The 19530-nt window shown below is 39.8% G+C and overlaps 2 protein-coding genes across 2 annotated transcripts in view; both read right to left on the bottom strand.

Annotated features, from left to right (window-relative positions):
- The window catches only part of Dync2h1 (dynein cytoplasmic 2 heavy chain 1), a 226796-nt gene that overhangs the window by 57018 nt on the left and 150248 nt on the right, over positions 1-19530 (bottom strand). The window contains exons 73-80 of the mRNA XM_050130242.1: positions 18566-18643; positions 15147-15278; positions 14035-14107; positions 9206-9366; positions 7991-8116; positions 3577-3687; positions 2362-2517; positions 834-909 (exon numbers count right to left, since the gene is read on the bottom strand). Coding sequence (XP_049986199.1) covers positions 834-909; positions 2362-2517; positions 3577-3687; positions 7991-8116; positions 9206-9366; positions 14035-14107; positions 15147-15278; positions 18566-18643 — 913 coding nt within the window. The remainder of the gene's footprint in view (positions 1-833; positions 910-2361; positions 2518-3576; positions 3688-7990; positions 8117-9205; positions 9367-14034; positions 14108-15146; positions 15279-18565; positions 18644-19530) is intronic.
- LOC126493285 (high mobility group nucleosome-binding domain-containing protein 5-like) lies at positions 3698-7940 on the bottom strand. Its single transcript, XM_050130244.1, is given in 3 exon segments — positions 3698-5070; positions 5073-5193; positions 5195-7940. Coding segments are annotated over 3 exon segments (861 nt in total). The 5' UTR covers positions 5585-7940; the 3' UTR covers positions 3698-4720.

Raw genomic sequence — 19530 nt, 5'->3', positions numbered from 1 at the left:
AGGGAGGGAGGGAGGGAGGGAGGGAGGAAGGAAGGAAGGAAGGAAGGAAGGAAGGAAGGAAGGAAGGAAGGAAGGAAGGAAGGAAGGAAACTGTCACAGCATAGGGCTGCTAGAACACAGGAGAGCAGAGAGAGTTACAGGCTTGAAAAGGAGAATGAAAGGTGATGTCATTACTAAAAGGGGTGGGGCTTGATGAAGAGCAGCTGGACAGGACAGCAAGGCTGACAGGGAATGAATGTGGGACAGGATTTATGGACGTGGTGGTAGTACTTAAATTCAGATTTCTATCAGTCTAATCTGTTCTCTGATCCACTATGTGTTTAAGCTTTTATGGCTCCTGTCTCAGCAATGGACAACTGGATCTAGGGATTCGAGTGCTACTGGCTTCAAGGAAGCCAAGGGCTAAATGGCCCTATGGGTGAAGTCCCAGGTTTCATCCCTGTACTGTTTCAGTAGACTGACTTAGGAATCCCACCAGGACTCTGCAAATTCTCGGTTCTAGTTCTGCTCTGCTGTTATCCAGAGCATTCATTCATTCCTTAGAAAGAGATCTTAACAATTCAGTTGAGCCTGAAAATTTTGTAGGCCACACAATGGACACAAGCTCTTTCTAGATCTGTTTCCTAAAAACTATTGGTAAGTCGGAATTCTAATGCATTATATCAAAATCAATGACCCAACCCAAGAACCTTCAGATAACATAGGCACAGAAATCAGGGCGTTAAAATACCAAACACAAAGCAAAACCCCAGATGTCTGGTGGGAATTAGCCACTTAGGTAGAACATGTGCAGCAGTGCAAGTCTAGGCTTGGCTTTGTTTCTTAAAGCTTACCATCGAAGAGCCTGTCAATGATGTTGTACCCAGCCCGAAGATCTGATAACGAAAACTCATAAAACTTGGTCCAACCCTATTAAAGAAAATTTAAGGCACAGTAAAATCAAAGACATGCATCATACATCACCATTCTCAAAAATTTAAGAAAAAAACATTCACTATACACTAAAAAGTAAAATCTTTAAAGATCAATGCAGCATATGTTTAAAATCATATTTTTAAAAATCTACTGACCTCAGAAGCATGAAAATGAGTTTGTAATTCCACTCCAGTTTTTATCACTATACACACAGCATAGAGTCAGAGCACAAATTGATGTAGTACCTTTCTTAATCTATATACCACAAGCATATTAATGTGTTTCCTATACCTTCATGCTCCAGAACTAAACATTTTGTCCACAAACACAAAACAACTGCCAAAATAAGTCCTAAAAGTATACGTTGTTTCTGTACATTAATTTATACAAACAACTACCTAACAGCTATGATGTTTATGTAAAAACACACCTAAAACGTGATACTACAGAACAATAATGTAAGATACAAAAGTAATTTCTATGGGATTTCCATTAACTACACTAATTATATAATTGATTAAGTTCAAACTAAAATTTTTAAAACTTGCATAGTGTCAGTATTTAGGAATGTATCGGTATTGACTAACCATTCAAAATACCTCTTAAATGTTCATTACAGATGAGATTCCAAGTATGTAAGAATAAACCCAAACATGAATCTATTTCCTTGTAGCTTTTCCAGGCAAGTGCAGAGACAACTTAAATACATGTAAAACATATCTATATAAGGTTTGATGGTAAGAAACATATGCTACCTATATGAGAAAGATCTGACCCAATCTAGGAGATAAGAGGAAAGAATATAATGTATAGAAAAGTGATATTTTGAAAACAGGAAGAGATTAACAGTTTTGAATTGGATTCCAGTGGAAGTGGAAAGAGACTGGCTTTGATCTGCTGGATATGTAGATCCCTTAAAGAACGTCAGGCTGGGAAAGGGTTACCAAGTAACTAAGAAGCAAAAATCGTAATACTTTAATCATGCTCCCTACTAGCTTATGGATACACACATTGGAGTTATGTTTTGAGACAGACTAGTACCTGATAATGTATTGAGGAAAAAAGTGAGCAGATGATACACCAAGAACAATTCCTGGGATGCTAACTTGAGAAAGCAACGAGGTGCGAAGGCATTTAACTAAGGCTATCCTGGAGGAAACAGGTATGGGAGGTTTAATTTTTGAAATTTGAGATATCTGCTAAGATATCCACCACAGGAGTAGTAGTACTTGATGCTCACTGGCTACCTCCACTGGGTCACAGGCTGGCCTTTGGTCATCAAATCAATGGTACATTAAGCATATAACCAAACATTATACAGTGTAGTGAGCTAACAGAAAACCACTAAATTAGAAAACCAAACTATGACATAACCCCACCTTTACACACTAAATTATAAAATCCTAATAAATGTATTAAGTTCCATCAAAACATACTTATAATTACCTGTGGAATATAATTTCTTCTTTCTTGACAGGCAGCGTGAAACCATGCTAAACTAAAAAGAGCATGAGCCCGGTGCAGGTTATCTTTTTTGCTAATTTGCTCAGGAGTCCAAGATTCGTAAGTACGCATCAAATTCTTCTTCAAACCTGGAGGTGACTAAAAGAATAAGATATGAACATACATCCTACCGCTTAAAACATTACACACACAGGAGACCTGCTTCAACACACTGTCTTAGTGAATGGAGCTTTTCGCCAAAAGCCCAACTTAATTTTCTGTTACTGCAAAGTATACAAATATAAAAGCAGCCTTAAACCTTGCAAATAGTTTGTATTATTTGCTAATCCATAGTATTTTCAAAATAAAATAAATCTTGATCACCAAAGGTATTCAAAATAACAAAGTAAATTTCATGTGATCATTAAGAATTTCCTGTTTACCAAACCAAAATTGCCATTTCTAATACAAGTGAGATGCTGAATGCTAACAGGAGAAAGGAGGGGCACGGTTTTTTAACCTTTGAGTCAACCTATTATGATGACTGAGAAGTTATAGACTATATCTTGAAAATACAACAATTCACATAACAAGTAAGATGGATCTGCCTGAAACTCAAGTCTGGGGATAGATAGATATGCAGATGTGGTTCTAGTTTGTCTACAACAAAATAAAGTAATGAAGTTAAAAAGGGGAAAGGAAGTGCAATATACATTTCTTCAGAGAAGATGCACAAACATTCAACACGCGTGAAAAGACTAAATACCACTAGTCGTCATGGAAACACATGTCAAACTCTCAGGAATTTATCACCTAGCATCCATCAGGATGACCACCGGGGGTTATTAAAAACAGATGTTGGCAAAGCGTTATCAGTGGGAACATAACCTCTATGGAAGCACAGTGGGGAAAGTACAAAGGGACTTCAGAAAGTTCAGTCCAATTGTCAGGTGATCCAGGAAATGATTAAGATGATAAATTTTGCATTGTGGAGTCTGGTTTTTTTTTTTCTATAAACAGCAATAACAAAATGATAAATAAAATTTGGAAATAACTTTAAAGCCTTTTTCTACCATCTTATGCTATTTATGTAATTTATACCTCACGAAATATTAAAAAAATATAGTTTTGAATAATAGATGTTTACATAACTTTAGAAGGCAATGTATAGATTACTGCTCTTCTATGCCTCAGGATAGGACTTGGGAATCATTTTACCTCATATGTTATCTTCAAGCTTGACTGGAGTAAAATGGGGGTGAAGTTAGGGTGAACCTCCGCAGTGAGCCACAGACGAAAGGTATCTTTAGGTTGAAGAGTATTCAATTCCTTTTTAAAAACCAATAAATATTTGTCATACTTTGATATTTCTTAATTTTTGGATTTATTTAACAACAGATAAACAAAATAATAAATAGGAACATGAGTCTGGTCAGTTATTCTGAGCTGACATCCGATCTTTGCCATTTACTTGCTGTGTGACCTTGGGATCTACAACTTATACCACCTCTAAGCATGTAGCTACTCCGCAGATTATGGCAACCTGGTCACAAAGTGCCTGCAGTACAAAGTCAACCTCAGCTATAGGTACTAAGTCGAAGCTGCCAGCTAGACTCTAGCCTCATTGTTCCAGTCCCATTTTCAGTTATGCAGTGTTAGCAATGCCCTACAAAGTCAGTTTTAAAGGGTAACACACAGTTCACCTGCCCTCACCCCTCATATCATATATGTAAATCATTTACTCAAGCATTCTTCTTTCTGCGTATACCCCTTTTGATAACTTGATAACTTCTTTTTTTTAATGTTTATAGAACTGTTTTATTATTATAAATCCAGGAAAACTTTGTGCATACACATATAATCAAAACTGTCCTCCTGAAACAAACATTCAAATTTCTCCAAAAACAAAATTAAGATGTTATATTCTTTCCAAGCTACTAATACAGTTATATTTGGTAATGGCAATTCTAATTCTTAACATTACCTGAAAAGAGTTGACCTTCTTTATAAAAGCAACCTAGAGAGCTACAGTAAAGTTGTACAAACTCTTTCTTTTGGAATTCTCCTAGTCTGCAAAATATTCACATGTAAGAATGAAATTGAAATGCTAAGATAACTTACACACAGTGAAATTCACAAAGTCGCAAGTGGACATTTTATATTTTGCACTACTCTAACCACAAAATGTATAAAGGTGTTATGTTAGGTATTTCACAACTAATAACCTGTATGATGTTCCAAGATTGAATGATGTTCCAGAATTGAAGCACTGCTTATAAAATATCTAGTAAAAGTTTTATCTCTATTAACATTACAACAGGAAGGTACATGTTACCAAATTATGATATCACATAGGGCGGTTTTAGACAATACTCAGAGACGCCTCTCTTTCTCCATGTTTCAGATCTTTGTTTTCAGCTTCTTGTTCGGCCTCCACCTTGCTTTCATCATTTCCTTCACCTGCGGTCTCTTTGTCTTCGCCTTCTTCCTTCTGTCTCTCTTTCCCACCATCTTTCTCCTTTCCGTCTTCCCCTCTCTGGCCTTCCTGTTCATCTTCCTCATTTTCCTCTTTGCATTTTCCACCTTCCTCTTCTTTTTCCTCTCTCTGTTCTTTAACTTCTTCCTCGGCTTCAGCTTCCTCTTGTTTGTCATCTTCCTCTTCTTCCTTCTTCCCATCTCCTTGCTCCTCTTTGCTGTCTTCTTTTTCATCACCTCCTTTGCATCCTTACTTCCTGCTGACTCTGGTTTCTCTTCCAGGACTCCTTCCCTGTTTTTGTCTTTCACCTCCTCGTCTTTATCTTTGTCCTCTTCTCCATCTTCCTTTTTCTCTATATTTTTGGATTTTTTCTTCTAGCTCATCATCTTTTCCTTCTGCTGCCACTGCTTCTTTCTTTTCTCCTCCATCTTCTTCAGCATCTTCATTCATCTCTTTTACTTCCTCCGCTTCCATCTTTTGAATGGGTGCCTCCACAACTTTGGCTTCTCCATTTTCAGCCTTGTCCATGTTGCTTGCCTCCTGATCATCTTTGGGCTTGCTTTCAGGAACTGTTACAGCACCTGCATCCTTGTTTTCTTCTGCTACAACATTCGTGTTCTTCATTTTCCTTTGAGTTGATGTTCTTTTAGGTTTCAACTCTGGTGTAAAGGGCACAGGCACAGCAGACAGTCGGGCTGATCTTCTCTTTGGCTCCTGACTCACATCACTTGCAGCCTTTCTTTTGGGCATTGTTGCAGCTCTCCAGGAGATCCTTAGGTGGAAGAAATGCCTAGACCAGTCTCCATAAAGGCGTGTCCCGCTACCTGGCTAGAAGAATATGCCTCAATGGCCCCGTATGCAGTTGAAAATTTGATTGTACAGCTCCCAGCAACTAAAAAGTTGCAGCTCAGTGACACAGAGCAGATAGTTAGCATGTGCAGAGCCCTGCACAGTCTGCAGCTGGTTTGGAGGTTTAGTCCGTCATCATGGTGGGATATGGAGACTTGCAGGCAGATGTAGTGCTGGAGGAGAGTTGAGAGTTCTAAGTCACTTGATAACTTCTTTCTGTTGCCATATAACCTAAGCACCATGTTTCAGTGGAACATCCTCTCCAGGCCTCACTACCGCAGCTCCAACTTTATCAGTGCTAATGAATGTACACACTCATCACCCAGCAGTTATGTGTTAGTGTGGTCTGTCTCCAGGGGAAATCTACAGGCAACCAGCCCCCACGCACATCTTGGCTTCCCTTCATATACTCAACAAGTATCTACTGCTCAAGTGAATGAGTTACAGCGCAGTCTGGATTGCAGAGTGAGACCCTGTCAAAAATAAAGCAAACTACAATACCCTGATTGCTCTAAAAGACAATGAAAACTATAAACAAATATAATCTTCATTAAACTCTAATATTCATTATCAGTGTCATGCAAAAGTATAGCTAGGAGCAAAAAAAATAGCAAAATCATGGTCATTGTGCTGGATAAAAATTAAAAATGATAAAATGTATTCACATCTCACACTTTTAAAATATAAAGTTTATACAGAATTTTGCACATCTATAAAAATTAAAGAGAAATGGTACATTTGTTGTTTGGCTATATTTCCAGTATGCTCGTATATTTTGAGCTGAACCTCTTAAGAGAAAAAAAGGAATAAAAACATTGTTTTTAAGATTTGGAATATCATCTACTCTCTATGTTTCATAGAGTTCTAGCTAAGATGTGATTATTATGTGACTCAGTGTCTCTCGACCAACTGTTTCTAACAGAAAGCAGGGTTACTGGTCCTCAGACCCTAAAATTCATGTGAGTTGTTCTATACATATTATATACTAGTGGTTTCCATGGAAAGCATTATGTGAATATTCAGATAGCTTTGGTTTCAAATCTATTTCTATTGATTACAAGTAACAGAACCAGGAGCTCATCAGCTTAGTTGTTGTCTCAATTATAGATGTATCAGTTACCTGTTCTTCACAAAGTGCTGTAATTGCCAATTTATGAGGACTGTATACTTCTAAACATTTCAAAGGATATGAGGCCAGGCCTCATCTACTGTTCTGTTTGATTCTATTTAAGAAACTACTCAGCTGGTTTAATTCAATATTAATTACCAACCCCTCTGGAAAGATCTTTTCTCTGGCCCCTTAAACCCTAAGCCTACACTCCCTACATAGCCCTCTTTGTACTGTGAAAGGCACCTCACCCTCTAGCCATGCATACCTCCACACCCGCGGCTACTGTGCTGCTAAATTACCCAGGATGCCTTTCCTCTGCTCAGCCTTCAGGAGCATCTCGTTTTTGGAGTTATTTCTCCCAAGATCAGTAAGACCTTTCTTAACTGGGTGACAGACTTAATACAGGTCTCCCTTTCCAACATATCAACCACCTTGTTCTGTCTTCAGATGATTTTCCTCCTGGGGCCCAGTGAGCAAAATGAGATCATTGCTTCAGTTTACACTAGCTTTCATAAGTGCCTAAGAACCTCTGTGATTTCAGAGACAGACAAGAGAACAGGAGCATATGCGATGGTATAAAGAGATCTTCGGCAATCCATCAAAGCATCTTCTACTTTCCTTCTGAAAAAATCTGCCGTGCTTCTGTCAGTCTTAATCAGTACTTTCTTGGTTTCCCTTATCCACTCTTTAAAAGGACAGGACTTTGCAACTTACTACTAAAAGATCAATTTTGTTTGGCACACATACAGTTTTCAAAAATGAATAAGCCTACAATTATCTTCTCAAGTACTACCTTCCCTAAACGCAACACATCACTTGATACTGATGCGTCCTGGAGACTATGACTGAGATGCTTCGTGCTCCTGGGCCACATCCATCTCAAGCTACCTGTGGTGGTTTGAATGAAAATGACCCCCGTAGGCCCATAGGGAGTGGCACTATTAGGCGGTGTGGCCTTGTGTCATGGGGAAGGCTTTGAGGTCTCAAATGTTCAAGCCAGGTCCAACATCTTCCTGCCTTCCTGCTGCCTGTGGGACCAGATGTAGAAATCTCGGTTCCTTCTCTAGCACCATGTCTGACTGTGCACTGCCATACTTCCTGCCATGATAAGCCAGCCCCCAATTAAATGTTTTCCTTTATAAGAGTTGCCATGGTCTTGGTGTCTCTTAACAGCAATAGAAACCCTAAGACACTACCTTCTCCAGAACTGGAAGCCAAGACACCACGAGATGTAAGTTCTTCAAACAGAGCCAGTCTCCATTCTGGGCACATTCTTTTAGCATTTGTATTGCTAAATCAGCTTGACCTTGACCCATAGCAACCTACACAAACAAAAACCCCAGTGGAAAGAATCAGCTAAAACATTCTAAAAATAACATTTTCAGAGAAGGATAATAAATTTTAAACCTCCACAACTGGCTTTAAGAAAATTCAAAAACAAATACCAAGAATTAATCATCTTTTCTAAGGGCAATAAACAATTCATAGTTTAGAGTATAGTTTTTATCTTCCCGTCAAAGTCACTGATGACAGGTAGAGTCTGTGGCGCCTCCTGGCTCCATAGCACACACACATGCACACTGTACTAACAGATATGCCATCCCTTCACCAGTGACTGCATGAAGAGCCTAGGGCTTGTCAGTGCTACCCTACAACCAACCAGAGCTGTCCTCATAGATTTATTTCTTTTTAAAGTTTAACAGGTATGAAGTATTTGAATTTTCAAATCATAGTATTTTAAATCATAAATCTTAATGAAAGAGATAAAGTAACTTTCCAAAAACTGACAATAAACTAATAAATTCCTGCTCAAACCTGCATGCACGTTGACTTGAAAGATGATAGGAATGAACAAAGCTCACTCTTTAAGAAAAACAGTATGGTATTCAGTAGATTTTGTTCAAAATATTTGTGCATTTCTTTGCTTTTAAGTCAAGGAACTTCCAAGTGAACACTAGTGCATTTGCTATGAAAGCAATCTAACAATTCTAAAGTCATTTTCAAACTTTCCTCAGATGTATCCGTTCCCTACTGTGCTCTGACAAGCAAACACAATGTTTAGTGCCTTACCTCAAGTGGTCTTGGAGCTTTTGGAAGCCTGAAGTTGTGCTGATCTACCATCAAGGTAATGAATCTTTTTTCCCCTCCTGCCTTCCCCCTCCCTCTTCACAGTCTGTACCTTCATACCCCATCACCTGCTTCCCTTTAAAAACATACTGGTGATGTCACTGGGCTAATCTGGATGAATCAGAAGAATTTTCCCATCTCAGGGTCCTTAAGGACATTCACAAGTCTCTTCTTGCTGATCTTGAGTTCTGGATATGGACACCTTTCAACACTGTTCTTTAATTGCCCATTCACTGCTAGGACCTAGGGTCTGGGGTGGGCAGAACAGGGAAGTCCCTACCCACCTGGTGGTAACACTCGCTGCTCCTTTCAGCATTAGCAAGTTCTTGAAGTTCCTGAGAAGGGTCGGCTCCTGGGGAAATGATTATCAAGATGGGCTCGATGTTTAGCGTCTCTTTGTATAAACGTTTGAGATTCAGGGGAAGAGGGGATAACTCCTTCAGTCCTAGAACAGGTATTACAGAAGTTAAAGAAAGAAGGCAACATTCACTATAAAATATATTGAAAATAATTACATGTGGTGCATGAGCCACCTCTCTGTAAAGCAAGAGGAGACCATCCCAAAACACCACAACTGCACACAATGTAGGATGATGAATTGTCAGGGAGTGTACTGGGGTGTTTGTGTCAACTTTACACAAGCTATTGAGTCATGAGAGGAAGGAGCCTCAGCTGAGGAAATGCCTCCTTGAGATCCAACTGTAAGGTATTTTCTCATTTAGTCATTAAGGGGGGGGGGGGAGAGGGTCCACCCCATGGTGGGTGATACCATTCCTGGGATGCTGGTCCTGGGCTGAGCAAGCCAAGGGAAGCAAGTCAGTAAGCAGCTCCCCTCCATGGCCTCTGCATCAGCTTCTGCTTCCAGGATCCTGCCCTGTTTTGAGTCCCTGCCCTGATTTCCATCAGTGGTAAACAGCAATGCTGAAGTGTAAGCCAAATAAACCCTTTTCCTCCCCAACTTGCTCTTTGGTCATGATGTTCCATCGCAGTAATATAAACCCTAATTGAGATGGGGGACCTGTCCCAAGAGTTACATCTACATGACAGATCCTGTATCAGTAGTTCAGCAGAGAGATCATAAAAGCTGGAACACCAGGAAATTTGCTATCAGACTCTCCTAGCTGAATAAACAAGATCGGAAAAATGGCACTGTTAATGGCCATGCTAATGTGGAAGGGAGGGAATCCCAGTGTGCCCAACTCCTACACAGAGAACTACAATGCAAATAACGAATGCTGGAAGAAGAAAATTAGCTTCTACCAGGGATGAGCCCTGTTATTGGTTGTCCAATAACAGTAGTCAACCCTGAAACCAAATACGTACAAACAACAAATAGAAACTCAGCAGGTTGTGTGTGTGTGCGCACTCGCAAGTGCATGTATAACTGAGATGCTGAGTTTATATACACACACACACACACACACATCTGTGAACACACATGATAATAATAAAGGAAAAAGAGGCTGTGAACTTGAGAGTGGGGGGAAACAGGTAGGGTTTGAGGAAGAATATCTGGGAGTGGCTGGAGATAAGAAAATGAGTAGGGAAAGTGGCAGAATTCTATTTCAATTAAAAATTCTAAAAGTAAGTATATAACATAGAGACTATTTGGTTAATTTTTAATCTCATATTACATTTTTTCTCTAAAACTCACTCAACTATTAATACTATTACTTATGAATGCTTCCAAGAATGTGTTTTTGTAACACTTTTCCTATGAGGTACCCTCTGCTTGCAACATGGCTATCAGCGGATCCTGACTACCGCACTGACCCACTGAAGAAATGAGGAGGTAGAATTAGCATCTCCAGACTGTAATCATCCAAGCAAACACTTCTGTCCTGAGACAGGATGAAGACTGTCTCCTGGCACCATGAGAGGGAGTCCAGTGGAGAACAGAGCACCCCTCACACGCTCACCGACAGGCACTGCTCTCTGCTTTCCTCCTTTGGAGCCCAACAATCTAATGTCACTAGAGTTCACCACCTGCTGCGCTAAACGTCACACCAAACCACATAAGCACTTTGAATAACAAGCAATTTTCTGTGAAAATACTCAACGGAAGCTAATCGTCTTGCCCCAGCATGACCTGCCACCAAGAGCCAAGTGCACTCAAACAGCTCCCCTGCACTTCCTCCTCTCCACAGGCTCTCACAACTCTGAAGTCTATTCAGATAGGGAATAACAAATTTCCCATTATATGTAAATTTCTTTTGTCAACATGATTATCTAATAAAAAGTTGAAAATGCCCACTTCAATTAAGAGCTTAAAATACACTTGTTTAAGCTAATGTGAAAAAGAAAATGACACAGAAACATAACATGAGAGAGGTTGGGAAGCCGTGATGTCCAGGGAATGACCATACAAACAAGCAGGGCTTCCACAAGTCTCCAAAGGAGAAATGAGTACAAACAGCCAGTAAGACTTTTGTGGTAAACACTTGAAAAGATGAATTCAGTGCCATCAATAAGGCCAAGAGGCACTTGTAGGTATGGAAAGATGCATGCTGCACCCTGATTCCCCTCCTATTCCTCACAGCAGCAACCCATAACGATGAAAGCAGTTTCAGAGGGAGCTACTCCAGCTACAGGGCATATTTTACAACTTTATGTTTAACCGGGTTTTTTTTTTTTTTGCCTTTTGTTTTTGCATTTATTTTTTAGTTTTTACATCCCAACTAGAGTTTCCCCTCCCTCCTTTCCTATTTTCTACCCCAACCATCTCCTGTCTACTCCTCTACCTCTGTTTCCAAGCCTCCCAGGGATATCAGCAGCCACAGTATATCAAGTAGCAGTGAAACTAAGCACCTCCTCTTCTATTGAGGCTGGATGAGGCAATCCAGCAGGAGGAACAGGTCCGAGAAGCAGAGACAGCCCTGCTCACACCATTAGGAGTCCCACAAGAAGACCAAGTTACACATCTGCAACATATATGCAGAGGACCTAGGCTGGTCCCACACAGGCTCCCTGCTTGTCAGTTCAGTCTCTGTGAGCCCCTGGGACCAAGTTCTGTGGGTTTGCTTGACCCCACTGTCTCCTACAATCCTTTCTCCCCTCTTCCACAGGATTCACTGAGCTCAACCTAGCATTTGGCTGTGGGTCTCTGTATCTGTTCCTATCAGTTGCTGGGTGAGGCCTCTCTAATGACACCTGGGCTAGGCACTAATCTATGAGTATAACAATATTATTAGGAATAATTTCATTGATTGCACTCATCTGTACCCCAGCACATCTTGTAAGCAGGACATATTGTAGGTTGAAGGGTTTGTGGCTGTGCTTGTGTCCATGCTGTGGAATACTTGCCTAGTTATAGGAGAACGTCAGTTCAGGCTCTGTATCCCCTGTTGCTAGGAGTCTTAGCTAGGGTCCTGCTCATAGATTCCTAGGTGTTTCCAATGCTCAAGGTTTCTAGCTCATCCCAGAGATGCTCCCAGATTCCAGCTGTCTCTCCTAGTACTCTCTCCCTCCCTCCCCGCATCCATTTATCTTCCTCCAACCTGAGCCCTCCTGTTCCCATCTCCCCTCCCACAGCCCCCCTTCATCCACTGGCAACGTCTATTCTATTCCCCCTTCAGACTGAGATTCAGGAACACCATCCCCATTCCACCCCCAGGCCTCCGTGCTACTTTTTTTCTGGGTCTGTGGGTTGTAGTGTATAAGATGGAATTTCAGTGTCATTTTGATTTGCATTTCCCTGATGGTTAAGGATGTTGAACATTTTTTTAAGTGATTCTCAGACATTTGAGATTCCTGTGTTGAAAATTATCTGTTTAACTCTGTCACCCATTTTTAAATTGGATTTTTTTAATATCTATTTTCTTGAGTTCTTTATATATTTTGAAGCACAACTATCTTAGTTGGTAGAGCATGAGACTCTTAATCTCAGGGTCATGGTTTTGAGTCCCATGTTGGGTTCCAAAATGAAGCACGATTAATAAAACCAAGGGACAGATATTTGGGTTTAACCTGAAGACCTGAAAAGCAAAGAACCACTGGCTCTTACCTCCACCTCAATCTAAAATGACGATCCTGCCTCCAGGAATCTCAGAATAAAACTATGTCTGAAAGCTGTCTCTTCCCATTTTATAATCTTCTCTAGTTCCAGAATTAAAGATGTGCATCTCTGGGACTAAAGGCATGTACTGCTAGTGTGGCTATTGGGATTAAAGGTGTATGTTACCATTACCTGGTCTGTAAGGCTGACCAAGGGGTCTGTTTTACTCTCTGATCGTCAGGCAAGCTTTATTTATTAAAATATAAATGAAATGCCACTACATTACTGCAATCTACTTAAGTTGTACTAGTAAACCAAACAAACTCAGAATAAATTTTGGAGTTAAAACCTAAAATATTGCAAGTAGACTGTAAGGGAGATAGGGTGACAGAAGTGATTCTGGAAATTTTTATCTGAGCAGTTAATTAGATGCTATGAAAGAAAATAAAATGTCTATGCCAGTTGCATTAGCCCTGTGCATCTATTAGACATGCAGAGACAACAACAAATAAGCATGGAGCCCAGAATTCCAGCTCCAAGATCAGGGATTTCAGGTGTACATCATGACACCAAGCTGTTTTCATGCATTCCTTAAGTTTTTTGTTAAATTTTTCTTATAGAAATGGAATTATTTCTTTAGAAGATACTCTTTGAAAGGCTACAAAACAACTATAGTCTGAAAGATAAATAAATTGTCAATATTTTGTTTTAGATATGCTAAAATTACTAATTTTGAAAATTATATTTCTGAGGGCTACAGTGTATTTTATTGTAACTGGAATTTTTTTCATTTTTGCCACTAACATTTGAATGTCTTCTTTGTAACCCTTATAACAAATAAAAATATTTCCATAAGAAAATAATTTTTAAAAATTCAGTATTTTTACCCTGTTAAATATAGGATGTCAACTGTGTAATTTGATTAAACACTGAGTATAATTATGTACAACAGGGAGAAGTATATTTCTAGCTAAGTGAGATTAAAAGTTGTATGAAAATAAAAACAAATAATAATAAAAGACCTTAAAACAGTTTTACTAGAGTTAGCACAAAATGAACTCTAAGTTCCAAAGGAGTCACCCCGGGTCAGAGGTGTAGTCTGCAAGGGGCAGGGCTTACCCAGGGTCTTACAGGCAAACAGAGCCATGGCGCTCTGCAGTCTGTCCGGTCGTAGAGCCTGAACAACAAGAACCTAAAACAAATGGAGAATTTTGTACATAGATGTTTTTCAGCAGGATTAACTAAACAACAGTCAATGATTACTAATTAATGTTTACAGAAATACAAGGGTAACCAATCTTGCACACTATTTACTATATTTGGAACTGTCACAACAGTTATGAACCAAGACTTCCCTTTTATGTCAAAAACTCCTTAAAGTTCTTATGTGAAGTAAGCCTAGGATGAGTTAGATATGTCTTCGAGATCCTATAAAGGGCCAATGGCCAGTTAGATGGCAGGGTAAATGTTCAGCATCTGGCAGCTGCCTGCCTGGCATCTGAATTACAAGTCCTGTAAATGTGTAACACTCCTTTGTTGTGTAAATGCTCTTTTTCAGATGTTTGCTGTTTGTTTTAAGCACATCTGCTGAGATAGCATTCATTGCACAAGAAAACAGAATGAATTGGCTTTCATAATAGACAAGTTTGAGACCAGCCTGGTCTAGAAGAGCTAGTTCCAGGACAGGAACCAAAAAAGCTACAGAGACCCTGTCTCGAAAATCAAAAAAAAAAAAAAAAAAAAAAAGACAGCTCAGACACAAGGCAAGTGGATGACCATTTCCTAGGTGCTGATTTCCAGAGCCACTGGCCAAGTTGAAATTAAAGACACCCAGTGAGAGATCTCAGGGTTCCCCTTTGAAATGGAGTTTTAGAAGCTCCCTTTCCTTCACATTAAATCCTTTCTTTAGCTACGACTTTAAAATAAGTTAATGGAGAATCTATATGATTTATGCTTAGAGCTGCTTTTTTAAAGAGCTTTTTTCCTATCACAGGGTCCCACTGGGACCAGAGGCAGAGGGACTAACAAGAGGTACAGGGAGACACCTACCCAGAAATGTTGCCAGGGCTCTGTCTGGGTAAGGTGGCCAAAGCAGAAAGCGCTTCCTCCCGCATGTATATGAAGTTACATAATACATTAAAGGCAAAGCTTTTACTTAAATGGCACCTCAAGGACAAGAGAAACATCACAGTTTTGAATTTGCTCTACACTTGGATAACATTAAATTTTACCTGCTGAAATAAGGAAACTTTCTTTGCAAGAATTGATGGAAACTCCTGTTCACACATTGAGTGACGATAGTAAGTCCGCCAAAGTGCCATGTCTTCAAAGCAGAGGGTCTGGTAGAGACTGGGGAGCGCGATCTAAAATGGAAACTAGCACATGTAAGGAGCTGCAGCCATGTGCACATGAACATACCTTATAAAAACTACGAAAGTCAAGGGACACTAACTACTATAGAGCTTATTACTTGTTTTCTACGAGGCTATAGTTTGTCTCACATTTCATGGTTAGAAACACCCACATTAAAGCCAGCAAACTACTCCCAAGATAGTATTCTATAGGTCAACAATCATAAGAGATATTTTCTGTTCAGGAAGACATTGGTACCTAGCTGTTTCCACTATCATCAAAACCAAGGGCAAGTCCTAGGGACAGCACAACTGAGCTCATGTCCAAGTCAAAGTGCAGCTCTAGCAACAAGCATGCTCTTTTCTGACCCAATGGTGCTACGGGGGCATCTTACCTGGGTTTCAGATTCAGCCTTTCTCTGTGGAAGACTTTGTCTGTGGAAGTCTTACCAAGACACTTCTACATGAGCTTAGTAAGAATCCCCACCCTCAGTCTCTCATCTAGTCCCTCCCTCCTACTTTGGATCACCTTCAGCAACAATCATGCATAGTGAGTTGAGCCAGTTTTTTACTGCTTTAGATGCGGTTGGCTCTTGGGAACACTGACAGCCAACAACTCCTCCTTGTTCACTGCCTGCATTCCTACCTGTCCATGTCTTCCGAACTGAAATCAGTACTATACTGATCTCCTAGCGCACAGTGTGTGTGTGTGTGTTTGTGTGTGTGTGTGTGTGCGCGCGCGCGCTTGTGGGGGAGTGGGGGGAGAGAGGGAGAGGGAGGGAGGGAGAGAGAGAGAGAGAGAGAGAGAGAGAGAGAGAGAGAATGTAAATTTTAAAATAACTCCCCTTTATAGGTTTACCTTCTGTCCACCTCTGGTCTTTTGTAACACCAGCAAATCCTTCAGAAAGCATGACTTCTGTAAGCCATATTTGCTTATGTCTCTATATGTGACCACATTATTTCTTTTGCCTCTAAATGTTCAAACCCACATTGATAGTTCCTAGGTGTCTGTTCAACACGAGTTTTTGCTTTAAACAATGTCACATCTCAGAGATTTACCCAAATATATCCATCCAGTACTTCTATCTCAACGTTCCCCTTTCTCCAACTTTTTCCAAGAATGGACAATATGAACAGCAGTGCCCATCTGTACAGATGGGTGTTTTCTTTTAAAACAATGGAAGGCTTGTATCTGTAGTATGGAACTTCATGCATTGACACATCAAGACTGTTAGGATACTATACCTATCATCTGGACCCATATCTAAATAATTCTTTGCACTGGTACCATATATCTATAGATATATATATAGAGATATATATAATTATATAAACCAACTAAACTTTAAACAACAAAACTTAACAACTCACATTTAACTTAATCAGTTTTAATGATTTAAAGACTCTGGATAATATCTAATAGTTGTCTGTTAGCTTTATAAGAACAGGCATTTAAGTCCGACCACGAATAACACCAGTGAACTATGCATTACATAATTGTCCCATTATCAGTCAGTGCTCTGAGATGGGTGATTCAGCAGTTAGTATGTTCTCTGCCATGTATTAGGCATCCAATCAAGCATTCAGGACTGTGGATCTTGTGTAGAACCAGCCATATCAAATGGCAATTTTGGAGGTACTTGACAATGAGTTTTTCAGTGGAAGAGTTTCGTAGTATATAAAATAAACATTTGCCATCCCACAGCTGCATAACAGTTAAGAGGTAAGAGCAGATCTGACTCAAGGTTATTATAATGGGAAGATATCAATACAAAACAGGTTTAATTATTAACACAACTCAGAAAATACATATGTATATATCCAAGAAGTAGAATTGAAGTCAGTTACTAAGAAAACTTCAGGGTAAGAGAAATTCTGGCTAAATAAACTAAATAGAATTCTCTCTCAAGCAGGCCAAGGTGAGATGGCAAAAGATTTCATGGCTCATTTTATGTAGAAGATGGGAGAATTCTGAGCAAACAGCAAACTACTGAGTTCTTGGCAAAATGCCATTTCACAGTGAAAGGAAAGGTCAGCAGGTTGATTTAAGCTAGGTGAACTAAAAAAAACTCTGGTCATTGACGCTATAATGGCTAATAATAAGCATGAAGTGAATAATCAATAAAGAGAATAAAATAGGATATGAAGAGAAGCCCGCTCACTTTATCAACAAAAATTATGGGGGGAAAGGCATACAGTGTAGGGGTAAAAGACTCCAGACTGAAGCACAGACTTCAGCTTTGCCTCGTCCCCCTTCATTGTTAAAGCAATGCAATCAGAGCAGCTGCCTTAGATGCTGTTGGAACCATGAAACAAGAGAGCCATTTTCAACCTTGCAGAACAGCTCAGAGGGAGTCACCAATAATTGCTGGACATATTTATTGTTTTCTCTGTGGGCTGCTGTAGTACTATACAGTTGTAAGGAAAACAGGCCAGTGACAGGAAAGGGGGAACAAAGTTAGTAGGATGCATTTGTCTTTCATCTCTACAAACACAATGCTTTGGGCTGAGCAATTAAAAATAAGCTAGAGGAGGCAGACACCACACAAATTCTTTGGCATTTTAAATGAAGAAATTTTATGTCTTTACTATAGAATTATCAACACTGATATTAAGTTGCACATACAAAATGTCAACGCAAGTAAAACACACACACACACAAAAACAAAAAAAAAAAAAACAATATCCCTCAAAAAAAAAAGTTTCAATAGAAATTGAGCTAGGGCTCACCACTATGCAAACATGAGTTCAGAACCCCAGAACATGCATGAAGAGCCAAGCATGGTGGCCTGAGTCTGTAATTCTAGATCTGAGTATCACAAACACCAGGACCCCCGTGTATTTGCTGGTCATTCCACCTAACTCAGTCTACCCAATTGGTAGGCTCTGGGCTCAGAAGTACCCTGACTCGGGGGGGGGGGGGGAATGCAGTAAAAGTTGTAGCAAAGAGTCCCTAGCCCAGAATGGAGTATAACAAAGGCTCATTTATTTGGGGATAAACTCCCAGAAAGGATAGCGATCAGAAGTCTCTGCAAGCGCTGGGAACTGGAACTGAGTCCAGCAGAAAAAAGGGGCTGTGCACACACACTTTCCGTCTGCACTTATACTACATGAGAGCACGTCCAAAATGGGCCAGCTTCTTAAAGGTTATCAGCTGAAGGAGTTCCCTCAGCAAAAGTAAGATCCTCCGCCCTGACTTCTGACCTCCATATGCACCAGCACACGTGTGCAGACAGACCATATATAAACACATACACACACTCTTTTAACAAAAATATTAGTTAAAAAAAAGAAAATACCTTCAGTGTTGCCACTGCCCAGCTTCTTTCCTGATCTATCCAAGATGGAAGTTGATCACGAATTCTCTGTTGAGAGTCCTTCAGTAAAAGCAACTTTCCTTAATGCATTTGGTAAAACTCAAATTTTTTTTTAAAAAAAAGCAATTGAATAGCTAGTTTTGTCAACACAAGTTTGAAAACAAAACTTTCTATATACTATATTTATTAAGTCACAATGGTAAAATTCCATGTAACACTGTTAGAGAGAAGAAGCCCACTGATATATAAAACATGGCATTCATTTTGTGTGTGTGTGCGTGTGCGCGTGTGCGCTTAACCATGGGGGGGTGGGGCCTGGAAAGTAGGTGCACAGAGCTGCCCCTTCACAGGAAGGAGTGCATGAGCTGTTGTCTGCCTGGAAAGCTGCATTCCTGCCTTGTGCCATCTGTGCCACTAGACCCTCCCTCAAACCCTCAACATACGCTTGTTTTTATCAGTCAGTCTATAAAAGCCATCTTTATGGTAGCTGTCACGTGTACTCTACAGAGATTCAATATAGTCATGTCTGGTCTTCATATTGTTACTTCGTTCCTCAAGGAGATTTATTCATGCTTTATTATGCACACGGGATTGAATTCACTATCACTGGAAAAGTTTTCACCAAATTGTGTTGTGCTTAAATATGCCTAAAAAATAAACTCAGGGTCAGACTCCCAGAGTTTGAAGCCACACTGGCTACTTAGCTGTGCTGAACTGAACTGCCTTCTTACCTCCCGTGGATGCTACTCGGCTGCTGTGGTGATTATGGAGAGCCCCTGTCCTGTACAGTCCAGAATGATGTAGATTGTGTTGGACTTTCAATGCATCAATTTCACAATAATTATCTATTATTTATTTAAATTTTGTATGTTCCAAACAGACTTATTAAAGTAATAAAAAGTAATTTTAAAGCTTCAGTTAAAAAAGAAAGCATTAATTTTGCTAAA

This window comes from Alexandromys fortis, unplaced genomic scaffold (assembly GCF_014885135.2).
Source record: "Alexandromys fortis isolate MF-2015 unplaced genomic scaffold, M_Fortis_MF-2015_v1.1 scaffold_311, whole genome shotgun sequence".
Lineage (NCBI taxonomy): Eukaryota > Metazoa > Chordata > Mammalia > Rodentia > Cricetidae > Alexandromys > Alexandromys fortis.
The sequence above is the reverse complement of the archived record's forward strand: the minus strand, read 5'-3'. Positions and strand labels throughout refer to the sequence as shown.